Source organism: Euleptes europaea, chromosome 18, assembly GCF_029931775.1.
Source record: "Euleptes europaea isolate rEulEur1 chromosome 18, rEulEur1.hap1, whole genome shotgun sequence".
Classification (NCBI taxonomy): domain Eukaryota; kingdom Metazoa; phylum Chordata; class Lepidosauria; order Squamata; family Sphaerodactylidae; genus Euleptes; species Euleptes europaea.
The window spans coordinates 31,930,742-31,952,423 of record NC_079329.1 but is presented as its reverse complement, the minus strand read 5'-3'; the positions used below and the strand labels follow the sequence as shown (position 1 = coordinate 31,952,423).

At 45.8% G+C, this 21,682-nt stretch overlaps 1 protein-coding gene across 1 annotated transcript; it reads left to right on the top strand.

The window, feature by feature from the left end:
* Window positions 1-9,555: 9,555 nt before the first annotated feature.
* Window positions 9,556-21,219, top strand: LOC130489683 (myelomonocytic growth factor-like). The gene is made up of 5 exons (XM_056863459.1): window positions 9,556-9,571; window positions 13,011-13,171; window positions 17,566-17,673; window positions 19,892-20,038; window positions 21,055-21,219. The coding sequence occupies exons 1-5, from the start codon at window positions 9,556-9,558 to the stop codon at window positions 21,217-21,219; spliced, it is 597 nt and encodes a 198-aa protein (XP_056719437.1).
* The last annotated feature ends 463 nt before the right edge of the window (window positions 21,220-21,682 follow it).

Genomic DNA, 21,682 nt, shown 5'->3' with positions numbered 1-21,682 from the left:
TTTTCTCCCTCTCCCACAATACTAGAACACGGTGTCATCTACTAAAGCTGGAGAGTGAGAGATTCAAAACAGATAAAAGGAAATATTTTTTTCACACAACGCATAGTTAAATTGTGGAACTCCCTGCCCCAGGATGTGGTGATGGCTGCCCACTTGGAGAGCTTTAAGAGGGGAGTGGACATGTTCATGGAGGAGGGGGGTATTAATGGCTATTAGTTGGAATGGATGCTGGTCATGCTGCACACCTGTTCTTTCTAGTATCAGAGGAGCATGCCTATTATTTTGGGTGCGGTGGAACATGGGCAGGATGCTGCTGCTGCTATGGCTTCCTAGAGGCACCTGGTTGGCCACTGTGAGAGCAGACTGCTGGACTTGATGGGCCTTGGTCTGATCCAGCAGGGCGTTTCTTATGTTCTTAACATTTTTAATGTTTGCCACCTTGGGAACCCTATTTGGGTGGGAAGAAAGCTTAGGAATGGAGGAGAGGGGTATTCATGGTTATTAGTTAGAATGGATACTGGTCATGCTGCATACCTATTATCTCTAGTATCAGAGGAGCATGCCTATTATTTTGGGTGCGGTGGAACACAGGCAGGATGGTGCTGCTGCAGTCGTCTTGTTTGTGGCTTCCTAGAGGCACCTGGTTCGCCACTGTGTGAACAGATTGCTGGACTTGATGGGCCTTGGTCTGATCCAGCAGAGCCTTTGTTATGTTCAGTGGCCAAACAGGTGCCTCTAGGAAGCCCACAAGCAAGATGACTACAGCAGCATTATCCTGCCTGTGTTACAAAGCACCTAATATAATAGGCCTGCTCCTCTGATCCTGGAGAGAATAAGGATGCATCATGACTACCCAGAAGACTACCCAGAAGTAAGCCAAAGACTACCCAGATGTAACTGAATGGACAAATAAAGTAGCAGAATATGCGACCATGGCTAAGTTAACATCTTTAGTGAATAATAGATCAACCTCTGTCTTTTAGGAAAAGTGGAAAGTATTTCTTGAGAATATAGTTGTTAAATGATAAATGATAAAAATAATAGAATACAAAAATTTAAGTAAGAAATATGCCATTGAATATGCAATTATAATATTCAAAGAAGGTATAACAGAAAAGAGTAAGTTCCATTATAATCGGGTGTATGTATTTATATGTTTGTTTATATGTTTGTATGTCTGTATGTTTGGTAATATTTGTTTGAAAAATAAAAATAAAAACGTTTAAAAACTGTTTGCAGCCCAAATATTGGTTGTTGTGAGTCCTTTCATAGGAAGCAGTACACATGAGCCATCACAATAAGTGATAAATATACACAGGAGCACCCTTTGTGACGGTTTTAATTCCCTGGCATACATCTACACATGGTTCATATTTGGATTTCTGGCAACAGATCCCCTTGGAGAGCCAGTGTGGTGTAGTGGTTAAGTGGCGGATTCTAATGCGGATAACCAGGTTTGATTCCCCACTCCTGCACATGAGTGGCAGACTCTAATCTAGTGAACTGGTTGGTTTACCCACTCCTCCACGTGAATCCTGCTGGGAGACATTGGTCCAGTCACAGTTCTCTCCAAACTCTCTCAGCCCCACCTACCTCACAAAGTGCCTGTTGTGGGGAGAGGAAGCGAAGGAGATTGAAAACCGGTTTGGTTCTCCATAAAAGGCAGAGAAAGTCGGCATATAAAATCCAACTCTTCTTCTTCTATCGCTTCCCCTTTCTGTAAAGCATCTCTAAGAAGCCCTCGAGTCCCATCAAAATCTTTTCCTACCATTCCCTTCACATCCTGCTTATTCTAGCACCCCACCTAATCCCTCTGATGTATCTCAATTTACAGGCTTGGTTTTCTTTTTTACAAGAGCCACATTTGGTTCTATCCTCAGCCACCTTTGGCTGCAGAACATTAGGGTGCAGACCCCAATGTAGAGAATAGTGTTGCCAGATTCTCCCTGGCCACTGCCGGGGGGGTAGGGTTGCCAGCTCCAGGTTGGGAAACTCCTGGACATTTGGAGGGGCAGGGTCCTCAGTGGGGCACAATGCCATACAGTCCACCCTCCAACGCATTCATTTTCTCCATGGGGACTGAGCTCCTTAGTCCAGATCCCACCTGGAAGCTGTCATTCCCTAGGAGAATTCCATGGAAGTCTCTCCTCTAGCTACAGAAAGGGCTTGCCTTTAGTAATAAGGCGGCCATATAATTGTAATAATAACATTGATGCTGTTTCTCTCTACTACATCTGAACAAAACCCAGTGTATCCTGAAGAAATATGTTAGTCTTTGGACTGAGGTATTTAAGGTATTAAATACAATTTTGGGCTTTAGGGCACCTTGTGATCCTAAGGTAGCTCTTAATATTTTCCCTACAGATATGCAGGTAAAAAACAAAATACCCACACAAAAGACCTCCTGATGGCAGTAAGATGGTTATTAGCACAAGCTTGGAGGCAGGGAAAGTTACCTAAGATAGATATATGGTCTTGCAAAATATGTACATCATATTAATGGATAAAATCTCCCTGTACAAGAAAATGCAAGAAGGAAAAAAGTGGGGAACAGGAAAAATTTATGGAGAAATGGTACTCCTTCATTGTATATTGGAACAGAAACAAATCTGATAAAAAAAGGTAAAAGAGACTCTATAATACATTTGAATCAGGGTTTATTAATTGTACAAATAATAGAATCATGGGCTGATTTCTAGTTAATATTGGTAGTACATAGTTTTGATTGTTACAAATTGGTAGGGTTAATTAAAATTTGTAGCTGAATTCCTTTATTTTGTACAAGTTATTCATAATTATGATATGCACAATAAAAGTTTTTTTAAAATAAGAAATACAGTAACCTTGTTATCATCAGCATAAATTATTCTCTCTAGTTCTCATGGAGGCAGCAGGCCTGTGTCTAGGCTTCAGGCCAGCTCCTGGGGAGGGGTGGAGGGCACAGAGGTTTCAATGCTCCTCCAATGCAAAAAGGTCCCTGCTCTCAGGGAGAAGGTTAGGTTATAGCACTTCCCCCTGACATCTAATCTTCTATGAACAGGGATTTTGTCTCTTTTGTATGAGGGAGTATTCTCGAGGGTTGCCAGGTCCCTCTTCACCATCAGCGGGAGGTTTTGGGGGCGGAACCCAAGGAGGGCGGGGTTTGGGGAGGGGAGGGTCTTCAATGCCATAGAGTCCAATTTCCAAAGCGGCCATTTTCTCTAGGTGAACTGATCTCTATCGGCTGGAGATCAGTTGTAATAGCAGGCGATCTCCAGCTAGTACCTGGTGGTTGGCATCCCTCCAGGTGGTGTCTGGATATCTCCTGGGATGACAACTGATCTCCAGGTGAAATCGGTTCACCTGGAGAAAATGGCCCCTTCTGAAGGTGGACTCTATGGCATTATACCCCAGTGAAGTCCCTCCACCCCCCAAATCCCACCTTCTTCAGCCCCCCCCCCAACTCTCCAGGTATTTCCCAACCTGGAGTTGGCAACCCTAGTATTCTCTCAGGCTGAGAGACCTACTATCTCAGTGGCAGCTAGGCCTAAATTTAGGGTTGCCAACCTCCAGGTGGTGGCTGGAGAGATCTCACTATTACAACTGATCTCCAGGCAACAGGGATCATTTCACTTGGGAAAAAATGGCCGTTTTGGTAATTGGACTCTATAGCATTGAAATCCCTCTCCAAACCCCACCCTCCTCAGGCTGTCCACCCCAGATTCCATCCCCAAATCGCCAGGTGTTTCCCAATCTGGATCTGGCAACTCTACACCACAACCTCCACCAGTGGACCAGGGGGACCTAGCAACCCTAGGTAACGCTGATCGCCACTTTGGGGTCAGGAAGGAATTTTCCTCCAGGCCTGATTGGTCAAGGATCCTGGAGGTTTTTCGCCTTCCTCTGGGCATAGAGCAGGGGTCAATAGGGGAGTGGGGAGGTAGTTATGAATTTTCTGCATTCTGCAGGGGATTGGACTAAATGACCCTTGAGGTCCCTTCCAGCTCTATGTTCCTCTGTTTCTATGTTCTCACCAGCATTCTTGATCACCTTCTCTGCCTAAGCCCGCTTTCCCCATACACACACACCTCATGTCTCTCTTTGGTTGGTTCTCTTTAGGGTTGCCAGGTCCTCCTGGCCATCAGCAGGGGATGGGGGGGGGGGTAGGGTGGTCAGACCAAGGTTGGGAAACTCCTGGAGATTTAGGGATGGAGCCTGAGTAGGACTGGGACCTCAATGGGGTACAATGCCATAGCACCCACCCTTCAACTGCTTTGGAAGGTGGACTCTATGGCATGGTACCCCACTGAGGCCTCTTTCCTCCCCAGGTTCCAACCCGAACTCTCTAGGAATATCCCATACTGGATCTGGCAACCCTACCCCCCATCCCCCGCCGGTGTCCAGGGGGAACCTGGTAACCCTACCTCCAAAGCAACCATTTTCTCCAGGGAAACTGATCTCTGTAGCTTGGAAATGAGCTGTCATTCCGGGGGATTGCCAGTTCCCACCTGGAGGCTGGAATCCCAAATTCTGTTCCTTCCGTCTCAACCTAGCACTAAGGTAGGGGATGCTGAAAGCCACCAGGTAATATTTGATCCAGGGGAGAGTTTAGTTCCCCCTGATCCAAATGGAGGACATATCAGGCCAGACTGCAGCTAACAAAGATCTCCTGTGCCCCCCCCCCCCAAGAATTTAATTTCAGCACTGAATTACTCAGCTGGGTTGTTGTTTTTCTGGACCCTCCAAAGTAGGAAATTCCACAGATTCCTTGAGAAAGCCGCTCTGTGGCTCAGTAATGATGGCCCTCAAATCAAGACTCAGCCTGCCCAGCAGTGACCTCATCTCCTTGTCTTTGGCTTTTTCCCTTGAAAAAGTCAGCTCTCCTCTCAAAGACAGTATGGTGTAGTGGTTAAGCTGCTGAACCAGTAGACCCAGGACACGTTCTGGCTGACGTTGATCCATTCCTCCTTCAGCCTAACCTATTTGTTCATTTATTTAGATATTTATACCCTACTTTTCTCTCATTTCTCTGATTTCAGTCTAGTTAATTATTTCCCATTAGCACTTGACTGACATTCTGGGGGATTGATTCTCTGGCATGAACATTTATTGCAGCTCTGGAGGTGGGGGTGGATGCTCAAGTACTGCTTTTTATTTTGTAGCCAGCCAAATATTTTTTGCTGTTGTTCATAATTTTTGCTGTTGTTTATGCTTGTATTAGAGCAATTGAAAAATAACAATAATATGTTTTTAATGGCTGAATGCAAAGTTCAAAATAGTACTTAAGCGCCCTCACCCAGCTGATAACTTACAATTGATTCATGAAGGCCTGAGAGAACCAGCCAGCCATGGGGGAGGACAAGAATTAATTGCCTGATCGTGAAAGAGAAGGAAGAAATCAAACTTTAAGAAGACAGGAGCCTGGGGAAGATTCACTAGCACTTTGGCTATTCCACAAATGATGGACAGCATCTGCAATTAGGTATAAGCTTTTTAAAATCATCACACATTATGTCTGGAAAAGATGGGGAAATAATACAGATGGTACTGGAATGCAATGAGGTGACTGAATTATTTGTAAAAATTGAGTGACGGAGTCACAATGAATCCAGACTAAATGGCTGGTGTGGAACAAATTCAGCTCTAGTCCATTTTTTTATCCTACTCTCCAGATCTGCATGGCAGACACAGAAATATAGAAACATAGAGCTGGAAGGGATCCTTAAGGGTCATCTAGTCCAACCTCCTGTACAACGCAGGAAATTCACAACTACCTCTCATCCACTCCCCCAGTGACCCCTGCTCTATACCCAGAGGAAGGCAAAACACCTCCAGGATCCCAGGCCAATCTGCCCTGGAGGAAAATTCCTTCCTGTTCCCAAACCAACAATTGGCATTTCCCTGGGCATGCAAGAAAGGGTCATGAGAGCCGAGCACTGACTCATCCCTTCCTGCCCATGATCTGCCTAAGATCTCATGATCTGCCTAAGTTCACAGAATCAGCCTTGCTATCAAATGGCCATCTAGCCTCTCCTAAAAACCTCCCAAAAAGGAGAGCCCACCACCTCCCGAGGTTCCACTGAGCAACCATTCCAACGGTCAGGAAGTTCTTCTCAATGTTGGTTGGTCTGTGGAAAGAAATCTGTGGCTTCAAAATAGTCCTTCGCCCAAAGACAGTTACATATTCGGTTTGGGAACAGGGAATGCTCCTCATTCTCAGAGGTCCCACCATCATAACAATGTGAAATTATTATTGTTGTTGTTGGTGGTGGTGGTGGAGGAGGAGGAGGAAGAGGAGGAGGAAGAGGAAAGTGCCATCAAGTCGCAGCCAACTTATGGTGACCCCTAAGGCTTTTCAAGGCAAGAGTCCAAGGCAAGAGATGTTCTGCCTCTGTGTAGCGACCCTAGACTTTCTAGGTGGTCTCCCATGCAAATACTAACCTGGGACAACCCTGCTTAGCTTCCAAGATCTAGCTAGCCAGGGCCATCCAGGTCAGGGCATGATGATGATGATGAAAGTCAGACCCTGCCAGGATGACACCCAGAAGAATGGAGCCATCCTAACCAGAGTGAGACCCTTCCAGATCCATTGAGCCGGCCTAGAAGGGGAGGTCACTATTTTTGGGAGGGTGCTTGGAGGGGTGGAGAGCCCAACATTTTAAGGATGGTTGGTATTGGGCCACAGATTGTCTTCTGAAATATCAAACTTCCCAGCCCGTCTGCTAATCCACTTTTGCTTTTGGGTGCTGCTGATGTGCTCATGACTTGATACAGAGCAATACAGGAATCTTCGTTCCAACATCCTCTTCTTCTCCACATTCCCACCAATTTAAACCAATAGAGGACATTTCAAAGGGGAGGAGAAGGGTCACACCAGAAGGTTCACTCCTCCCACACACACACACTGTTGTTCAAACCTCAACACGCACACCCTCCAGGTGCCCTTTGCCTCATTGGGGGAAACATCCAGGGTTAAGCTGTCTATTGTGTGTATGTTTCCCCTAATGGAGCAAACAAAGGTTCTGGGGGTTCATTTGGGGAAACGGCATTGGGGGGGGAGTGTCAGCAGTCACTCACCCTCACACACTGTAACTCATGGAATCTCCCAAAAGAAACCCAGGAGGGAAATGAAATCATGGATCTACGTGGGACGATCAGGTGGATTTTTTAAAAGCCTTAAGAATTTAAGAAGGGCACTGCCGGATCAGACCAGTGGTCCATCTAGTCCAGCTTCTTGTCTAGTCTCACACTGTGGCAAATGAATTCCTCCAGAGGACCAACAACAGGGCATAGATACAGAGGTCTTCCCCAATGTTGCCTCCTGGCACTGGGATTCAGAATTTGACTGCCTCTGAATATGGAGGTTCCCTTTAGTCACCATGACTAGTAGCCGCTGATAGAATCTGTCTAATCCCCTTTTAAAGCCATTTATGTCTGTGGCCCTCACTACATCCACTGGCAGCAAATTCTACATTTTAATCACTTGCTGTGTGAAGACATATTTCCTTTTGTCCTTTCTGAATCTACTGCCCATCAGCTTCGTTGGATGCCCTCAAGTTCTAGTATTTTGGGAAGGGGAGAAAAAAATTCCCTCTGACAACTCTCTCCACCCCGTGCATAACTTTATAAACCTCGAACATGTCCCCCCCCCCCTTAGTTGTGTCTTTTTTAAAAAAAACATTTTATTAATAAAAATGGACAGTAAACAATAGATATATAAACTAAAAACAAATAATCACATAAGATCACATAAAGTACTTTACAGCTCTGCATCCGTAACCCATTCTCACTTAACCAAGACTAAATCTTCTTATAAAATGGACATCTCCATTCTTTGAATCATTCTTGTCCATAAAAGATCTACATTGTTAATATCATTATTTTGGGGGCAAGCAGTTAACGTCACTAAAATATAGACCTCTTTTATTTTCTATATCCAATCATGTATCTTAGGGGAGGCTTTCTGATTCCACTGCCTAGCAAAGACCATTCTGGCTGCAGTTTTCATATGTAACACAACTATCCACTGGTCTCTCGGGATATCAGGAAGAGAGTCCCTAAACAAAGTTTCTGGCTTAAAAGGAATTTGCTTCCCCAACCCGACTGACATAATTTTAACAACCTGTTTCCACATTTGGAAAAAAATTGCATTGTCTTCATTACAGAACCAACATCTGCTGGCACCTGTCTTATAAATCTTTGCTGTCCTTAAAGGTGGTAGATGCCATCTATACATCATTTTCACCAAATTTTCTTTGAATAAAAGGCTAACTGTAAAGATTGTACCGTGATTAAAGATGAATTCCCATTTTGAATCATCTACCTTATAACCTATATTTTTACACCACCTATTACGAAAGTTTAAATCGGGTTTAAACATCACTTTTGACAAAATCAGGTATATACTGGAAACTGAGATTTTACCATCTGATATCAACAGTTTTTCAAATTCTGTTAAAGTTCTTATAATAGAGTTAACACACCTTAGCAATTTACCTAGGTATCCTCTTACCTGAAGGTACTCGAAAATTGCAACATTGCACTTCCAACAGTCTTTAATCTGACTATATGGTATTATTTGCTTTCTAAACTGAAAAGTTCCAGACTCTTCATCTTTTCCTGGAAGCCAGCGTGGTATAGTGGTTAAGAGCAGTGGTTTGGAGAGGTGGAGTCTGCCAGCTGGGTGACCTTGGGCTAGTCACAGCTCTCTCTGAACTCTCTCAGCCTCACCTACCTCACGGGGTGTCTGATATGGGGAGAGGAAGGGAAGGTTATAAGCCGGTCTGAGGTTCTCTACCTCTTCCTTAAGTAGTAGAAAAGGGCAAGAGTCCAGTAGCACCTTAAAGACTAACAAAAGTATTTTCTGGTAGGGTATGAGCTTTCGTGAGCCTCAGCTGACTTCTTCAGAGACCTGGCTGGGAGGCAGGGACTATGTGCAGCTTCCTGGAGATAAGATCTCGGCCGGCGAAAGGGCCCCAGCGTATCTGAAGAAGTGAGCTGTGGCTCACGAAAGCTCATACCCTACCAGAAAATATTTTTGTTAGTTTTTAAGGTGCTAATGGACTCTTGCCCTTTTCTACTATTGCAGGCAGACTGACACGGCTACCCACTGTGAATTATCTTCCTTAAGTGGTAGAGGACATTGGCATATAAAACTCAACTCTTCTTCTTCATATGCCTACCATGACCCCAAGATCTTTTCCCCTGTTCGGCCTTTTGTGCATGGCTGGTACCTCGCAGTCACGCCCCTGGCTGCTTCGGGGCTCTGCTTTGATCATGCATGCCTTTTCCACCGGTCAACCCTCGCTCTCCCTGCGCATTTCCACACATTTTGCCCGCGTTTTCTGGATGCTGGGTGAAACAGTTCCTTCCTCCTCCTCCTCCCCCCACCCTTCACCGGTTTAGTAATAGTTGCACATCACAATGGGGTTTCCTCAAGGCTCCTTATAAATACTTCTAAAGATGGGGCAACCTTTCACAGCCTCACTTGGAAGCAACCCTGCTCCACCTCGCCCGCCAGCCCATCCTCAGCAGAGGGGAGGAGCGACGCGATCCATCCCAGGCGACGACGCGAGGATGAGCTCAGTACGAAGTAAGTAGATCCCAGCCCGCCGCCGCCTCCCAGCTGCAAAACAGCTGGCTGCTCTGAGCGAGGCGCGCCGGAGCAGGTAAGTGGCAGCGCCGGGCGCCTCGGAGGACTTTCCTTCTGCTTCTTCTTCTTCTTCTTCTTCTTCTGCTTCTTCTTCTGCTTCTGCTTCTGCTTCTGCTTCTTCTTCTTCTTCTTCTTCTTCTTCTTCTTCTTCTTCCTCCTCCTCCTCCTCGATGGCCATTTATTCATGGAAGGTTTTGCATTGGATTTGCCGCTCTTTAGATGCACTTTTCCCCCCCATCCGTATTCTCAAAACTCAACAATAAGCCCCCCCTGCAGAGTTTTGAGAATTCAGATGGAGAGCTCGAAGTTCCTAATGTAGGGAGGGGGCCGTGGCTCCGCGGTAGGGCCTCTGCTTGGCATGCAGGTGGTCCCGGGTTCAATCCCAGGCATCTCCAGTGAAAGGGACCAGGCAGGTAGGTGATGGGAAAGACCTCAGTCTGAGACCCCAGCTTCATGTGTTCACTAAAGGACAGATTCAGAGAACTTTGGGGAAGGGGCTGTGGCTCAGTGGTAGAGCGTCTGCTTGGCATATGGAAGGTCCCAGGTTCAGTCCCCGGCATCTCCAGTTAAAGGGACCAGGCAGGTAGGTGATGTGAAAGACCTCAGCCTGAGACCCTGGAGAGCCGCTGCCGGTCTGAGTAGACAATACTGACTTCGATGGACCGAGGGTCTGATTCAGTAGAAGGCAGCTTCATGTGTTCACTAAAGGACAGATTCAGAGAACTTTTGGGGAAGGGGCTGTGGCTCAGTGGTAGAGCGTCTGCTTGGCATATGGAAGGTCCCAGGTTCAGTCCCCGGCATCTCCAGTTAAAGGGACCAGGCAGGTAGGTGATGTGAAAGACCCCTGCCTGAGACCCTGGAGAGCTGCTGCCAGTCTGAGTAGACAATGCTGACTTCGATGGACCGAGGGTTGACTCAGTATAAGGCAGCTTCATGTGTACTAGTGTGTCTCAGGGAATTCAGTGATAAATTTTGAGTGTTCAGCTGATTTTTTTTTTTAAAAAAACTTGTCCAACTCTGTTGATTTTTGTCTCGGGATTCGGTGATAAGTATTGAGTGGTCAGCTGATTTTTTTTAAAACATGTTTAACTCTGTTGATTTTTAAACTTTTGGGTAACTTCTCTTATTATCCTTACCTGTCTACCAATAAAATGGTGTGAGAAAGGAAAAATAGGGTTTCCTTCCCCCACAAGACTACAGAGTAGAGAAAATGAGACTTCTAAACAAGTTAAAACTGTCTCTTTTGTACTTTTCCTACCTAAGGAGATCAAACTTGCACTTTACATCTACAACAACCCTTTGAGGTTGGCTAGGTATGGAACAAAGCTTGCCCAAGACAAAGGAAACCATTTAAAGAAATAGTTAAACTCTGGAACAATCTCAGGTTAGGGTGAAATTTAGAGGTTTCCCAATACTTGTAATTCCTATCAACTTTTTAAAAATGTTTGTCTTGTGCTTTATCATTCTAACCCCTCCCAGGTGTGTAAGACACATCAGGTTTAAAGTAAGTGGATGGATCTTGGTCCACCTATCTGGTCTGGGGTAGCTTTCAATGGAGGAGTCTGCCTGTTGTGGCTCTGTATGATTGACTGTTCTGTCATTGCCTCTTGCCGCCCATCTTCATTGGGCATGGGAACTCATCATTGGGAATGACTAGAGCATTCAGTCACTCCTTTTTTAAAAAATAATTTTATTTAACTTATACCCTTCCTTTTCTTGGCAAAGCCAGGCTCAGGACAGCTTCCAACAATACAACTCACAACGTATTACAATATACCGTAAATGTAAGATTAAAACGTACAATTTTAAACCAATTGTCCAGTTTAGATTAACAAGATGGCGTCCTAACTTCATAATCACTTCTTAGAAATGACAAGAATATCCTTGATGGTGAGGATGGTCTAAGGTGATACCCAGGAGACCAACATCGACCCAGAAAGTCCCAGGTCCTCCAAGGAATAGGGACAGGAAGAGGGAACAAGGAGAAGGGGAAAGGTCAAAGAAGGGAAGGGGGGAAAGGAAGGGAAGAACAAAGAGGGAAGTGAAAGGAAGCAAAAGGAAAGCATTCAGTCACTCTTGATTCAGAGAGATGTGAGAGCCACTCATCCTCAGAAGAATCTGTTTCTCTGGTACATGAATCACTGCTCTGGGATTGTCTCACTCTTTTCAAAACCATGCCTGGAACAATTGCTTTGAGGTGGGGGCCTCAACCTATAATTCTTGCTGTTATAACTGCTGAAAGGAAACTTCTTCAGGTTTCAGTAGACCCCCTCTAATACAATTTTTAAACATAAACAAGGGTTGCCAACCTCCAGGTGGTGGCTGGAGATCTCCTGGAATTACAACTGCTCTCCAGGCGATAGAAATCAGTTCACCTGGAGAAAATGGTCACTTTGGAAGACTCTTGGCATTATATGCCATTGAAGTCCTTCTCTTCCCCAAAACCTGGCCTCCTCAAGCTCCACCCCCAAATCTCCCAGGTATTTCCCAAACTTGAGCTGACAACCCTAACTGTAAGCCAATAGTCTACTTCCTGGTCATAAATCACACACACACACCCTGGTTTCCTGCCTTCAATTTTTTAATCTCCCGCATATCAAAATTGTTTCTCTTTAGAAAGGGAAGGATGATTTTCTTGCAAAAGAACTTTCATGAATGATACAGACCAGTGAAAGGATTGCTGCATTCGATGCTACTTAATAAATCATATCCTGGAAGTTCCCTTTTTGGGGGGGGGGGGATTAACTATGCCACTGACTAAACTTTCAGGTCATGACCTTCTGTGAGCTTGCTGCAGAAAGAGATTAACCGAGACTGGCACAGACCAAATGTGCTCTCCATGGAGGTACCCCCTTGCCTTATTGATGGGAGGGAACAAGTGGTGGCTTTTGGGTACCATTAAAGGTGCCAGATGGAGAGAGACAGCTGGGAACTTCTCTTGAGAGCCAGTGTGGTGTAGTGGTTAAGAGCGGTGGACTCTAATTTGGAGAACCAGGTTTGAATCCCCGCTGCTAAGCATGAAGCCAACTGGGTGACCTTGGGCCAGTCCCAGTTCTCTCCAAGCTCTCTCAGCCCCACCTGCCTCACAAAGTGTCTATTGTGGGGAGAGGAAGGGAAGGCCGGTTTGATTCTCCTTAAAAGGTAGAGAAAGTCAGCCTATAAAAACCAACTCTTCTTCTTGTGCAAGAGAACTTTTTCAATGAGTTCCATTTCATAAATTTTCAGCTGCAGCAATCCCTAATTTCCTGGGCTGGCTGCCTTGGGGACCCTGTTTGAGTGGACGGGCAGCAGAGATTTCTTTAAAAGAAAAAAAAACTGCTGCAGCTGTCTTTAGCTTACTCCGGTTGAAACTGATGTCCGCACCTGTCTTTCTCTCCAGGTGTTCTTTCTCTACTAAGTATCGCATTGTCCTGGGCAATGAGCGCTTCCGCACCCCTGCCGGAGTCTTCTGGAGATCCAGAACTGCACCAGTTTATCCAGAAAAACCGGGAATTTGTCTTCAGGATAAAAGAGGATGTTGCTAAGATCAGAAAGCTCATGGTGAGTTGGCAGGTGAAAGGTAAATATTGTGGGAGGGAGCAAAAAACACAAAAAGGATGTGACTTGCCTAAGGAGCATCTAAATCTGTGGCTGTATTAGGCTTGCCAGGTCCCTCTTTGCTACCGGTGGCAGGTTTCCGGGGCAGAGCCTGAAAAGGGCAGGGTTTGGGGAGAGGAGGGACTCCAACGCCATATAGTGCAATTGCCAAAGTGGCCATTTTCTCCAGGTGAACTCATCTCTGTCACCTGGAGATCAGTTGTAATAGCAGGAGATCTCCAGCTAGTACCTGGTGGTTGGCAACCCTAGGCCATATGCATACTTGGGAATAAGCTTACTGGGATGTAATGGTTATAGAGCAGGGGTCCCCAACATTTTTGAGCCTATGGGCGTATTTTTGACACGGCATGGTGGAACAGCAACAAAATGGCTGCCATGAAATGGCTGCCGCAGGAGGCGGAGCCAGCCACAAAATGATTGCCACAGCTTAACTTCAGTAACGCAGTGCAGATCCTTGGGCTGTGGTGGCAGTTGCTGCCAAAGCCACATTTAAAAAACCTGCACGGCCAATAAAATCTCCAATAGTCACTCTCATCGCCTGCAACAAACTGACCTGGTTCCGCCTCTGGAATGAAATACCTTATAACCATCGCTTTCGATCCCAAAGGACAAATCAGTGCCTCTCCCCAATATCTCTAGTCTTGGTTTGATCTTGCAGCATTCTGCCAGTATCCTTGTCTGCCAAATGTAGCCTGCAACCAGTTCTCTCCCTATAATAATAAAGCCATTGCACCTTGTAAAGTACAATGGGAATAATTAAGGGTGCAGTATTAGATTATGTGCCTTGGCAAGCTCAGAACTATCCAGAGGTGAATTATTCCCAACAGGCTGAGTTCAAGGATAAACAAAATAGTTGGCAAGCTGTTTTTATGGGAGTTTTTACTATTTCCTGTAAAATTACAGGCTGTCCCTCCATGGAAGTTAACCCCTATACAAAGGAGTGCTTCCTCTCCTGTTCTCAGCACTGTGAACTTGGTCCAGGTTGTGTTACTCACAGGACCGATCTCCCCTTCTAAGCCAACAACAGAAGGTCATCCAGTGGCAAAATGGGAGGAGAGTCCCTTCTCCTCAGCTGCTTTTTTGGAGACAAGTTTTGAGTGGACTTGCCAAAGTGAGATGAGTGTTTATTCCCGTTTCAGTGAACATTGGATAGGAGCACAGGATTGACACTGCATTTCAGTGGATGCCAAGACTCATTTGCCCACTTTAATAACAACCAGATTTGCTGGCTGATCAATCCACAATCACAAGGATTGATCTCTGTGTGGTGATGGGGAAGGAGAATGTGCTAGCTGGCCTATAAGCGAGGAGGGATGAATTCCATGCTCAACATTAACTCTGTGCCAGGGCTATCCAGATTCTGCTCAAGAAAAGAAGAGTTGTGCAAACATATTTTGTTTGCATATGTTTCTTATTTTGCCCAACTTATTATTAGAGTTGCCACCCTCCAGGTGGTGGCTGCAGATCTCCTGGGATTACAATTGATCTTTAGGCAACAGTGATGAGTTGACCTGGAGAAAATGGCTGCTTTGGAAGATCGACTCTATGGCATTCTGCTCCACTTCCCAAATCTGCAGGTATTTCCCAACCCAGAGCTGGCAACTCTATTTATGGTTCGCTAGCCATGAGGATGGGTATAGAGCTACAGATGGCTGTGAGGATTGTCCCTCCCCAGTAGGGTTGCCAACTTCCAGGGACAACTGATCTCCAGCTGACAGAGGTCAGTTCACCTGGAGAGAATGGCCACTTAGGAAGGTGAACTCTATGACATTATGCCTTATTGAAGTCCTACCCCTCCCCAAACCCCACCCTCCTCAGGCTTCACCCCCAAAATCTCCAGGTATTTTCCAAGCCGGAGCTGGCAACCCTACTCCCCATGCTAGAAATCACAACTGTATGCCCCCTCTGGGCTTTTACATGCATGGGCAATGCAGTGTCTTAAAAGGTTAACTTCCAGATAAAAGGACTAGAAACTTTTTATGGAAGATGAGATTTTCATAACTGAATTCTGCTCCCATGGCTGTTTGTTTCTCCCTATGTAAATGTCATGCCCTGTTTCTGTAGAAATCCAATACTGGTACATGCCCAACATTTCATAGAAGGAAATAAATCACTTGTCGGACTGTGGCTCACTCCTCTGGGTGAGGCGGCCCTAACAACTCTATTGTCAGCAGCAGGACAAGTCTGCACTGGCATGGGTGGGTGGGAAATTTGTCTGGACCAGGAATGAAGCCCTTGTTCCATTGAGAACAGACCTGCTTCTTGTCAGAGGGCAAGTTGAGATAACAGAAAATGCTGGAGTGCTGCTTGATCAGCAGGTGGGGGCGAATGGAGACACAGCAAACAGGAGAGAGCAATTGCAAATCCTTCTCTGTAATACCAGACCTTGTTCAAGTCCGGTCAAATGCATTAGGGTGATCAGGAAGTTAATGTACTGCTGGATGCGATGTTCTGGGCTATGACCCACAAGCCTGCGGCAAGGGGTGTTGGCTGAATGATTAACGCAACAGAGACTCAGTTTGTGCACCTGTGTTGCATTAATCACTCAAAGAGAAATAAATTATGCTCATTTGAAGGACTACTGCAATAACTATAGATTCCCCTGAAGAAGCCCCTTGGGCAAAACGCGTAGGGAATTTTTTATTCTGAGTAATAAAAAATCTTTTTTACTTATTTTGCACCATTGGCCTTGGCCCTATTTTTGCCTTGCATTAATCACTCAGCCAACAGGGTTATGGGCCCAGAGCACTTCTGCAGTGCAAACAAGGGAGAGGCCCAGGAGTGTTGTGGCTGATGCAGGAATGGACTGGGAAGTGAAAATGGCCCTGGAACAAGCCCAGCTGAGCAGGCCCTGCAGCTCCGAACTCAGTAGCACCAACAATAAACATTGGTTCACCCTTTGCTTTATCCCACAAAATGGTTGTTCCTTCCCTCGTCCTTTCTTGCTGAACCCTTTTGGATCTTTTAGATCTTGTCCTTTGTTGTCACTTAGGTTTCCTGCTATGGCTCCCTGGGACTAACTTCACCCACACTAAGGATCCGTTTTACATTGTATACAATGCTTTAAAACTGTATACAATTATGTAATTATTATTAGGGTGCCATTTTTTAATTAATATAGAGTTTTAAAATTAAAGTTATTGATAAGTATATATTTATAATTATATATATTTCATGTTCTATGTTTTTAATTGATATATGATGTGATATGATAACCATCTTCAAGTACTTGAAGGGCTGTCATATAAAGGATGGTGCAGAGTTGTTTTCAGTTGCCACACAAGGTCGGACTAGAACCAATGGGTTGAAATTAAATCAAAAGATTTTCTGGCGAAACATTAGGAAGAACTTTGTGACAGTTAGAGCAGTTCCTCAGTAAAACAGGCTTCCACGGGAGGTGGTAGGCTCTCCTTCTTTGGAGGTTTTTAAGTAGAGGCTAGATGGCCATCTGACAGCCATGCTGATTGTATGAACTTAGGCAGTTCATGAGAGGGAGGGCAGGAAGGGTTGCGTTAGTGTTTGGCTCTCGTGGCCTATCTTGCATGTCCAGGGTAATGCAGATCACTATTTTGGGTCAAGAAGGAATTTTCCTCCAGGCCGGATTGGCTAGGGATCCTGGAAGGTGGTTTTTTTGGCCATCTTCTGGACATGAAGTAGGGGTCACTGGAAGTGTGAGGGGGGAGGCAGTTGTGAATTTCCTGCATTGTGCAGGGGGTTGGACTAGATGACCCTGGTGGTCCCTTCCAACTCTATGATTCTATGTAAATTATGTCATTGTTAGCCACCCGGAGACCAGCTTAGAGTGAAGTAAAAATTAAATAAAATTAAAGATGACATTTAAAAATGGCAGCCAAGCATGGGGAGGCAATTGGTGCATTTATGCAGATTACCAGTGACAGGTCTGAGCCTAGTAGCTCCTGAGGTGCTGACAGAGTGGTTAGGGCTTAGCTCTGCTTTAGGGTTGCCAGCTCTGGGTTAGGAAAACCCTGGAGATTTGGGGGGTGAAGCCTGGGGAGGGCGGAGTTTGGGAGAGGGACCTCAGTGGGGTATAATGCCGTCGAGTCCATGTTCCAAAGCAGCCACTATCTCCAAGGGAAATGATCCCTGTCATTCAGGGGCCAGTTGTAGTTCTGGGAGACCTACAGCCACCACCTGGGGAACAGCAACCCTACTCTGGTTGTCCTTGACCACCAGTGCCCCTCTAAGGCAGTGGCCTACCAGGAAATTTCCCTGTAGTTAAAAGGGAGTTCTGCCTGGGCATGGTGTTCAAATGCATTGTGTATCCCTGCCAAAGAAACTCTCTCCTAACCCTGTCTTCTCTATCTGCAAACCCTCAGCGTAAAGAGTTTAAGCTTGGCAGCGACGATGAGCTGATGCTGATGCAGGAATTCCTGGCCATTCCACAAGTGGATCTCTCCCAGTGCCACTCCGACCCCTGCGACATGGTGAGTGACGGCCATCCCCTCCTAACTCCAAGTTGTATTGTTGAAGAGTCCACCACCTGTTTAGTGAGTGGCCATATGCACGGCAGTAGCCATGCGTATCAAGAAGGATGTTGCATGAGCAACGAAAATAGCTCTTTTCTGGTTTCGGGGGAGTTATCTGACTCAGCCCATTCAGAGAACATGCATTTCCCAACAGCTCCATCACCATCAGACTTGCAAAGGGGAGGATCTGAATTTTTGTTTCATTTGCAAGCCTTACTCATTACTCAAACTAAAAACTCTTGGGAAATATCAGAGGGTCCCCCCCCCCCTTTCCAAGAGCTACTTGACCATCACAGCTAGTTGCCGAAAATAAATCAGCGGAAGATACCGTGATGATTTTAGTAATGTGAACCACAGGGAAGAAAGATGTCATCCTGTCCTTCTGGTTTCACAATCCTGACTCGGCACTTCTGGGGATCGGGCAGTTTGCAAGATAAGGGGACAATGTAACCTCCAAGGTTACATAATGGAAGAGCTTGGTTTAGAGTAAGGATCCAGATCTCTTCTGCCTAAAGTGTAGGGTTGCCAACCTCCAGGTACTAGCTGCAGATCCCCTGCTATTACAACTGATCTCCAGGCGACAGAGATCAGTTCACCTGGAGAAAATGGCTGCTTTGGCAATTGGACTCTATGGAATTGAAATCCCTCCCCAAACCCCACCCTCCTCAGGCTCCGCCCCAAAACCTCCCACCAGCAGTAAAGAGGGACCAGGCAACCCTACTGAAGTGTGCATGTTGGGGCTATCTAGGCATTGCATTAGCCATGAGAAACTCCTGAGGCTACGTTGAACTGTTAATCTGCTAGGCACAGCTCAGGGTCCCCAACTTTTTTAAGCCTGCAGGCACCTTTTAATTCTGACACAGTATGGTGGCCACAGCCACAAAAGTGGCTGCCACAAAATGGCTGCTGCAGCTTACTTTCAGTCACACAGTGAACACTTTTGTGCTGTAGTGGCAGCTGCTGCCAAAACCACATTTTAAAAAACCTGCATAGCTAATAAAATCTCCAGTGGTCAGTCAGAAGCCTTGCTGGGCAAAAGCCCCATCTGGCCCCATCCACTGTCCAGGTACTAGCTGGAGATCTCCTGCTATTACGAGTGGTCTCCAGCTGATAGAGATCAGTTCACCTGGAGGAAATGGCCGCTTTGGCAATTGGACTCTATGGCATTGGAGTCCCTCCCCTCCCCAAACCCCACTCTCCTCAAACTCCGCCCCAAAAACCTCCCACCAGTGGTGAAGAGGGACCTGGAAACCCTAGGTGCCAGTCCAGGAAAGGTGTTGGCGGGCAACATGGCGCCCACGTTGGGGACCCTTGGAATAACTGGCCATCTGGTGATTTAATCAAGTATTTGCTAAAACTATGTAGGTGACAGATGATATCTTAGGAGCCGTCTCTCCACACACTCAAATAAACAAAATGTTGTACTTGTTTAACAAAAAGCAGAGAATCTTCAACTGAACCCTTGAGGTTACTTTTGAGTGGGAGCCTTCAAAATAAGGATAGATTTGGGTGGTGGTGAATGCTCTAATTTGGAAGCTTGCAGTCCATATGTGGTGAAAGGAAGAACTTTGTATTCATACCACACATTTTCCTATGCAAAAAAATCTTAAAGTTCAAGAAACATAGCCTGGAGCTGATCCCTGGAATCTAGGCCCGATTTCCAGCAGATGCTTGGCTCGACCTTCCCGAGTGCAAAGTATCTTAAGTTCACCAAATTAAGAATAGAGGAATTATTTAATAGGGCCACATTTAAACATTATTGGTTGCCTGTCTTTGTAGGTCATTGCCAAATAATCCCAGATAAATTGAATTGTGTGTTCTGTCCCCAAAAATATTAATCAGCTGAGCAGCTAGAAGCCCCAGGTGGTGGCTGGAGATCTCCTGCTATTACAACTGATCTCTACCCGACAGGGATCAGTTCCCCTGGAGAAAATGGCCACTTTGGGAATTGGACTCTATGGCATTGAAGTCCCTCCCCTCCCCAAAACCCACCCTCCTCAGGCTCTGCCCCTAAAACCTCCCGCCGGCGGCAAAGAGGGGCCTGGCAACCCTACCTATGGAAGAGAGTGGTTTGCTCCAGCCTAGACCTCAAACTGTGCCATACCACCACCCACCCTTGTTGCTATTTCTAGCTTACTCCAAGCCTTTAACGCCATCTCCTTTCTCCACCTTTCAGGCTGGCTGTTTCAACCAGATAAGGGCAGGCCTTCACACCTACCATGGCTACTTTGCCCACATAAAAGAGATCCTGCCGAGTTTCGCTGCCCAGATGGAGGGTCTCCAGGTGGATGTGTCAAACCTGTCGTCCAACCTCCAACAACAGGTAAGAGGAAGCTGGTTTACAGGTTGCTCAGATCTTCATCTGAGGGTTAAATTCGTTCCAGGGCCACTTCATGCTGACCAGGCTGTTCAGAAGCCATAACACTTCCTTGTGGCAATTGTATACGAAGAAATACTGCAATTGATCCTATTTGTGTGGGACTCTTGCCACCTCTGTTCTCTCTTCTAGCTGGTAACAATCGGCCCTTCTCACATGGCAGCAACCGTAGCATATGTGGAGAGGCAGCATGGTGTAGGGATAAGGGCAGGGGTGTCAAACATGCGGCCCGGGAGCCAAATCCGGCCCCTTGAGAGCTCTCATCTGGCCCACGAGCCCGCCAAGGCAGTAACACACACCCCAGTCCTGAGGTGTCAATGATCACAGACTGCTAAATAAAAGAAAATACTGTAAGAGTGTTATTGTTTTAAGTATGTTTGTATTTTAGTAAAAAGGCAAAGTAAAAATAATATCACTAATTGGCTTTGTCGTCGATAAAGTTTGTATCGCCGATGCCTGGCATTAAATTTTGTGGTACACATAGGGTTGCTAACCTCCATGTACTAGCTGGACATCTCCAGCTATTACAACCAATCTCCAGCCTATAGAGAGCAGTTCACCTGGAGAAAATGGCTGCTTTGGGAATTGGACTCTATAGCATTGAAGTCCCTCCCCTCCTTAAACCCCGCCCTCCTCAGGCTCCACCCAAAAAACCTCCCGCCGGAGTCAAAGAGGGACCTGGCAACCCTAGGTACACATGGCCCAGCCCGATCAAGTGACATTTATGTCATATCCGGCCCTCGTAACCTACCTCACAAGGTGTTTGTTGTGGGGAGAGGAAAGGAAGGGGATTGTAAGCCACTTTGAGACTCCTTAAAGGTACTAAAAAGTGGGGTATAAAAATCAGCGGTTCTAAAAAAACTTGATTTTCAACCTTCTGTAAAGATCACTTGCTTGTCTGCTGTGGCTCTCACAACTGTTCAGGCCTCAAGAACTAATGGATTTCTCTTATCTTCCTTCAGATGCAAGAAAGTGGGATGACAGTAGTCGCCTACCCCCATTTGGAAGGCCAGGCCCTGCCTTCCTTTCTGCAAAGTGAAAGGCAAGTTGGAAGCTATCTTGTCCTCAGACACTTCCAGAAATTCCTTGAGATGACCCTCCGGGCCCTGCGGCATTGCAGTTCATAAATGAGGAAGGTATGAAGATCTTGGGAAGAGGATCATAAATCTCCTTGCAGGATGCAATGAGCTTCTCCCTCTATGAAGATGGACAAAGATTTGCCTTTTTAATCTACAGATTTCTGTTTTTATACATTTTATGGTCCTCCAGTGTTGGCATTTTTCCTCAACAGACCAACACATCATTTCTGCTACAGAGTGAACACAACTTTTTTACAATACTTAAGCAAAAGTCAGAACGAGTTCCAAGGCCCTCACTCAATTTTACCAAATGTTTTAAATGCACAGAATTAAGTTCCCCATCCTTGGAATCCTTAAACCACCTTTGCCAAGTGGCTTGTGCTCAATAGTCTTGGGCAAACTGGTTTGATTGTGGAATGTTGTCAGAGAAGCCACGGGCTACCAGTCCATTAATATGGTGGCTGAAATCTAGCCAACGAAGACTGGCTCATCTCCGACTTCATAACTTCTA

Excerpts from the sequence above, each read along its gene's own strand:
- LOC130489683 (XM_056863459.1), top strand. Across the intron at positions 13,172-17,565 it reads CTAAGATCAGAAAGCTCATG|CGTAAAGAGTTTAAGCTTGG; the intron begins GTGAGTTGGCAG and ends GCAAACCCTCAG. Across the intron at positions 17,674-19,891 it reads ACTCCGACCCCTGCGACATG|GCTGGCTGTTTCAACCAGAT; the intron begins GTGAGTGACGGC and ends TCCACCTTTCAG.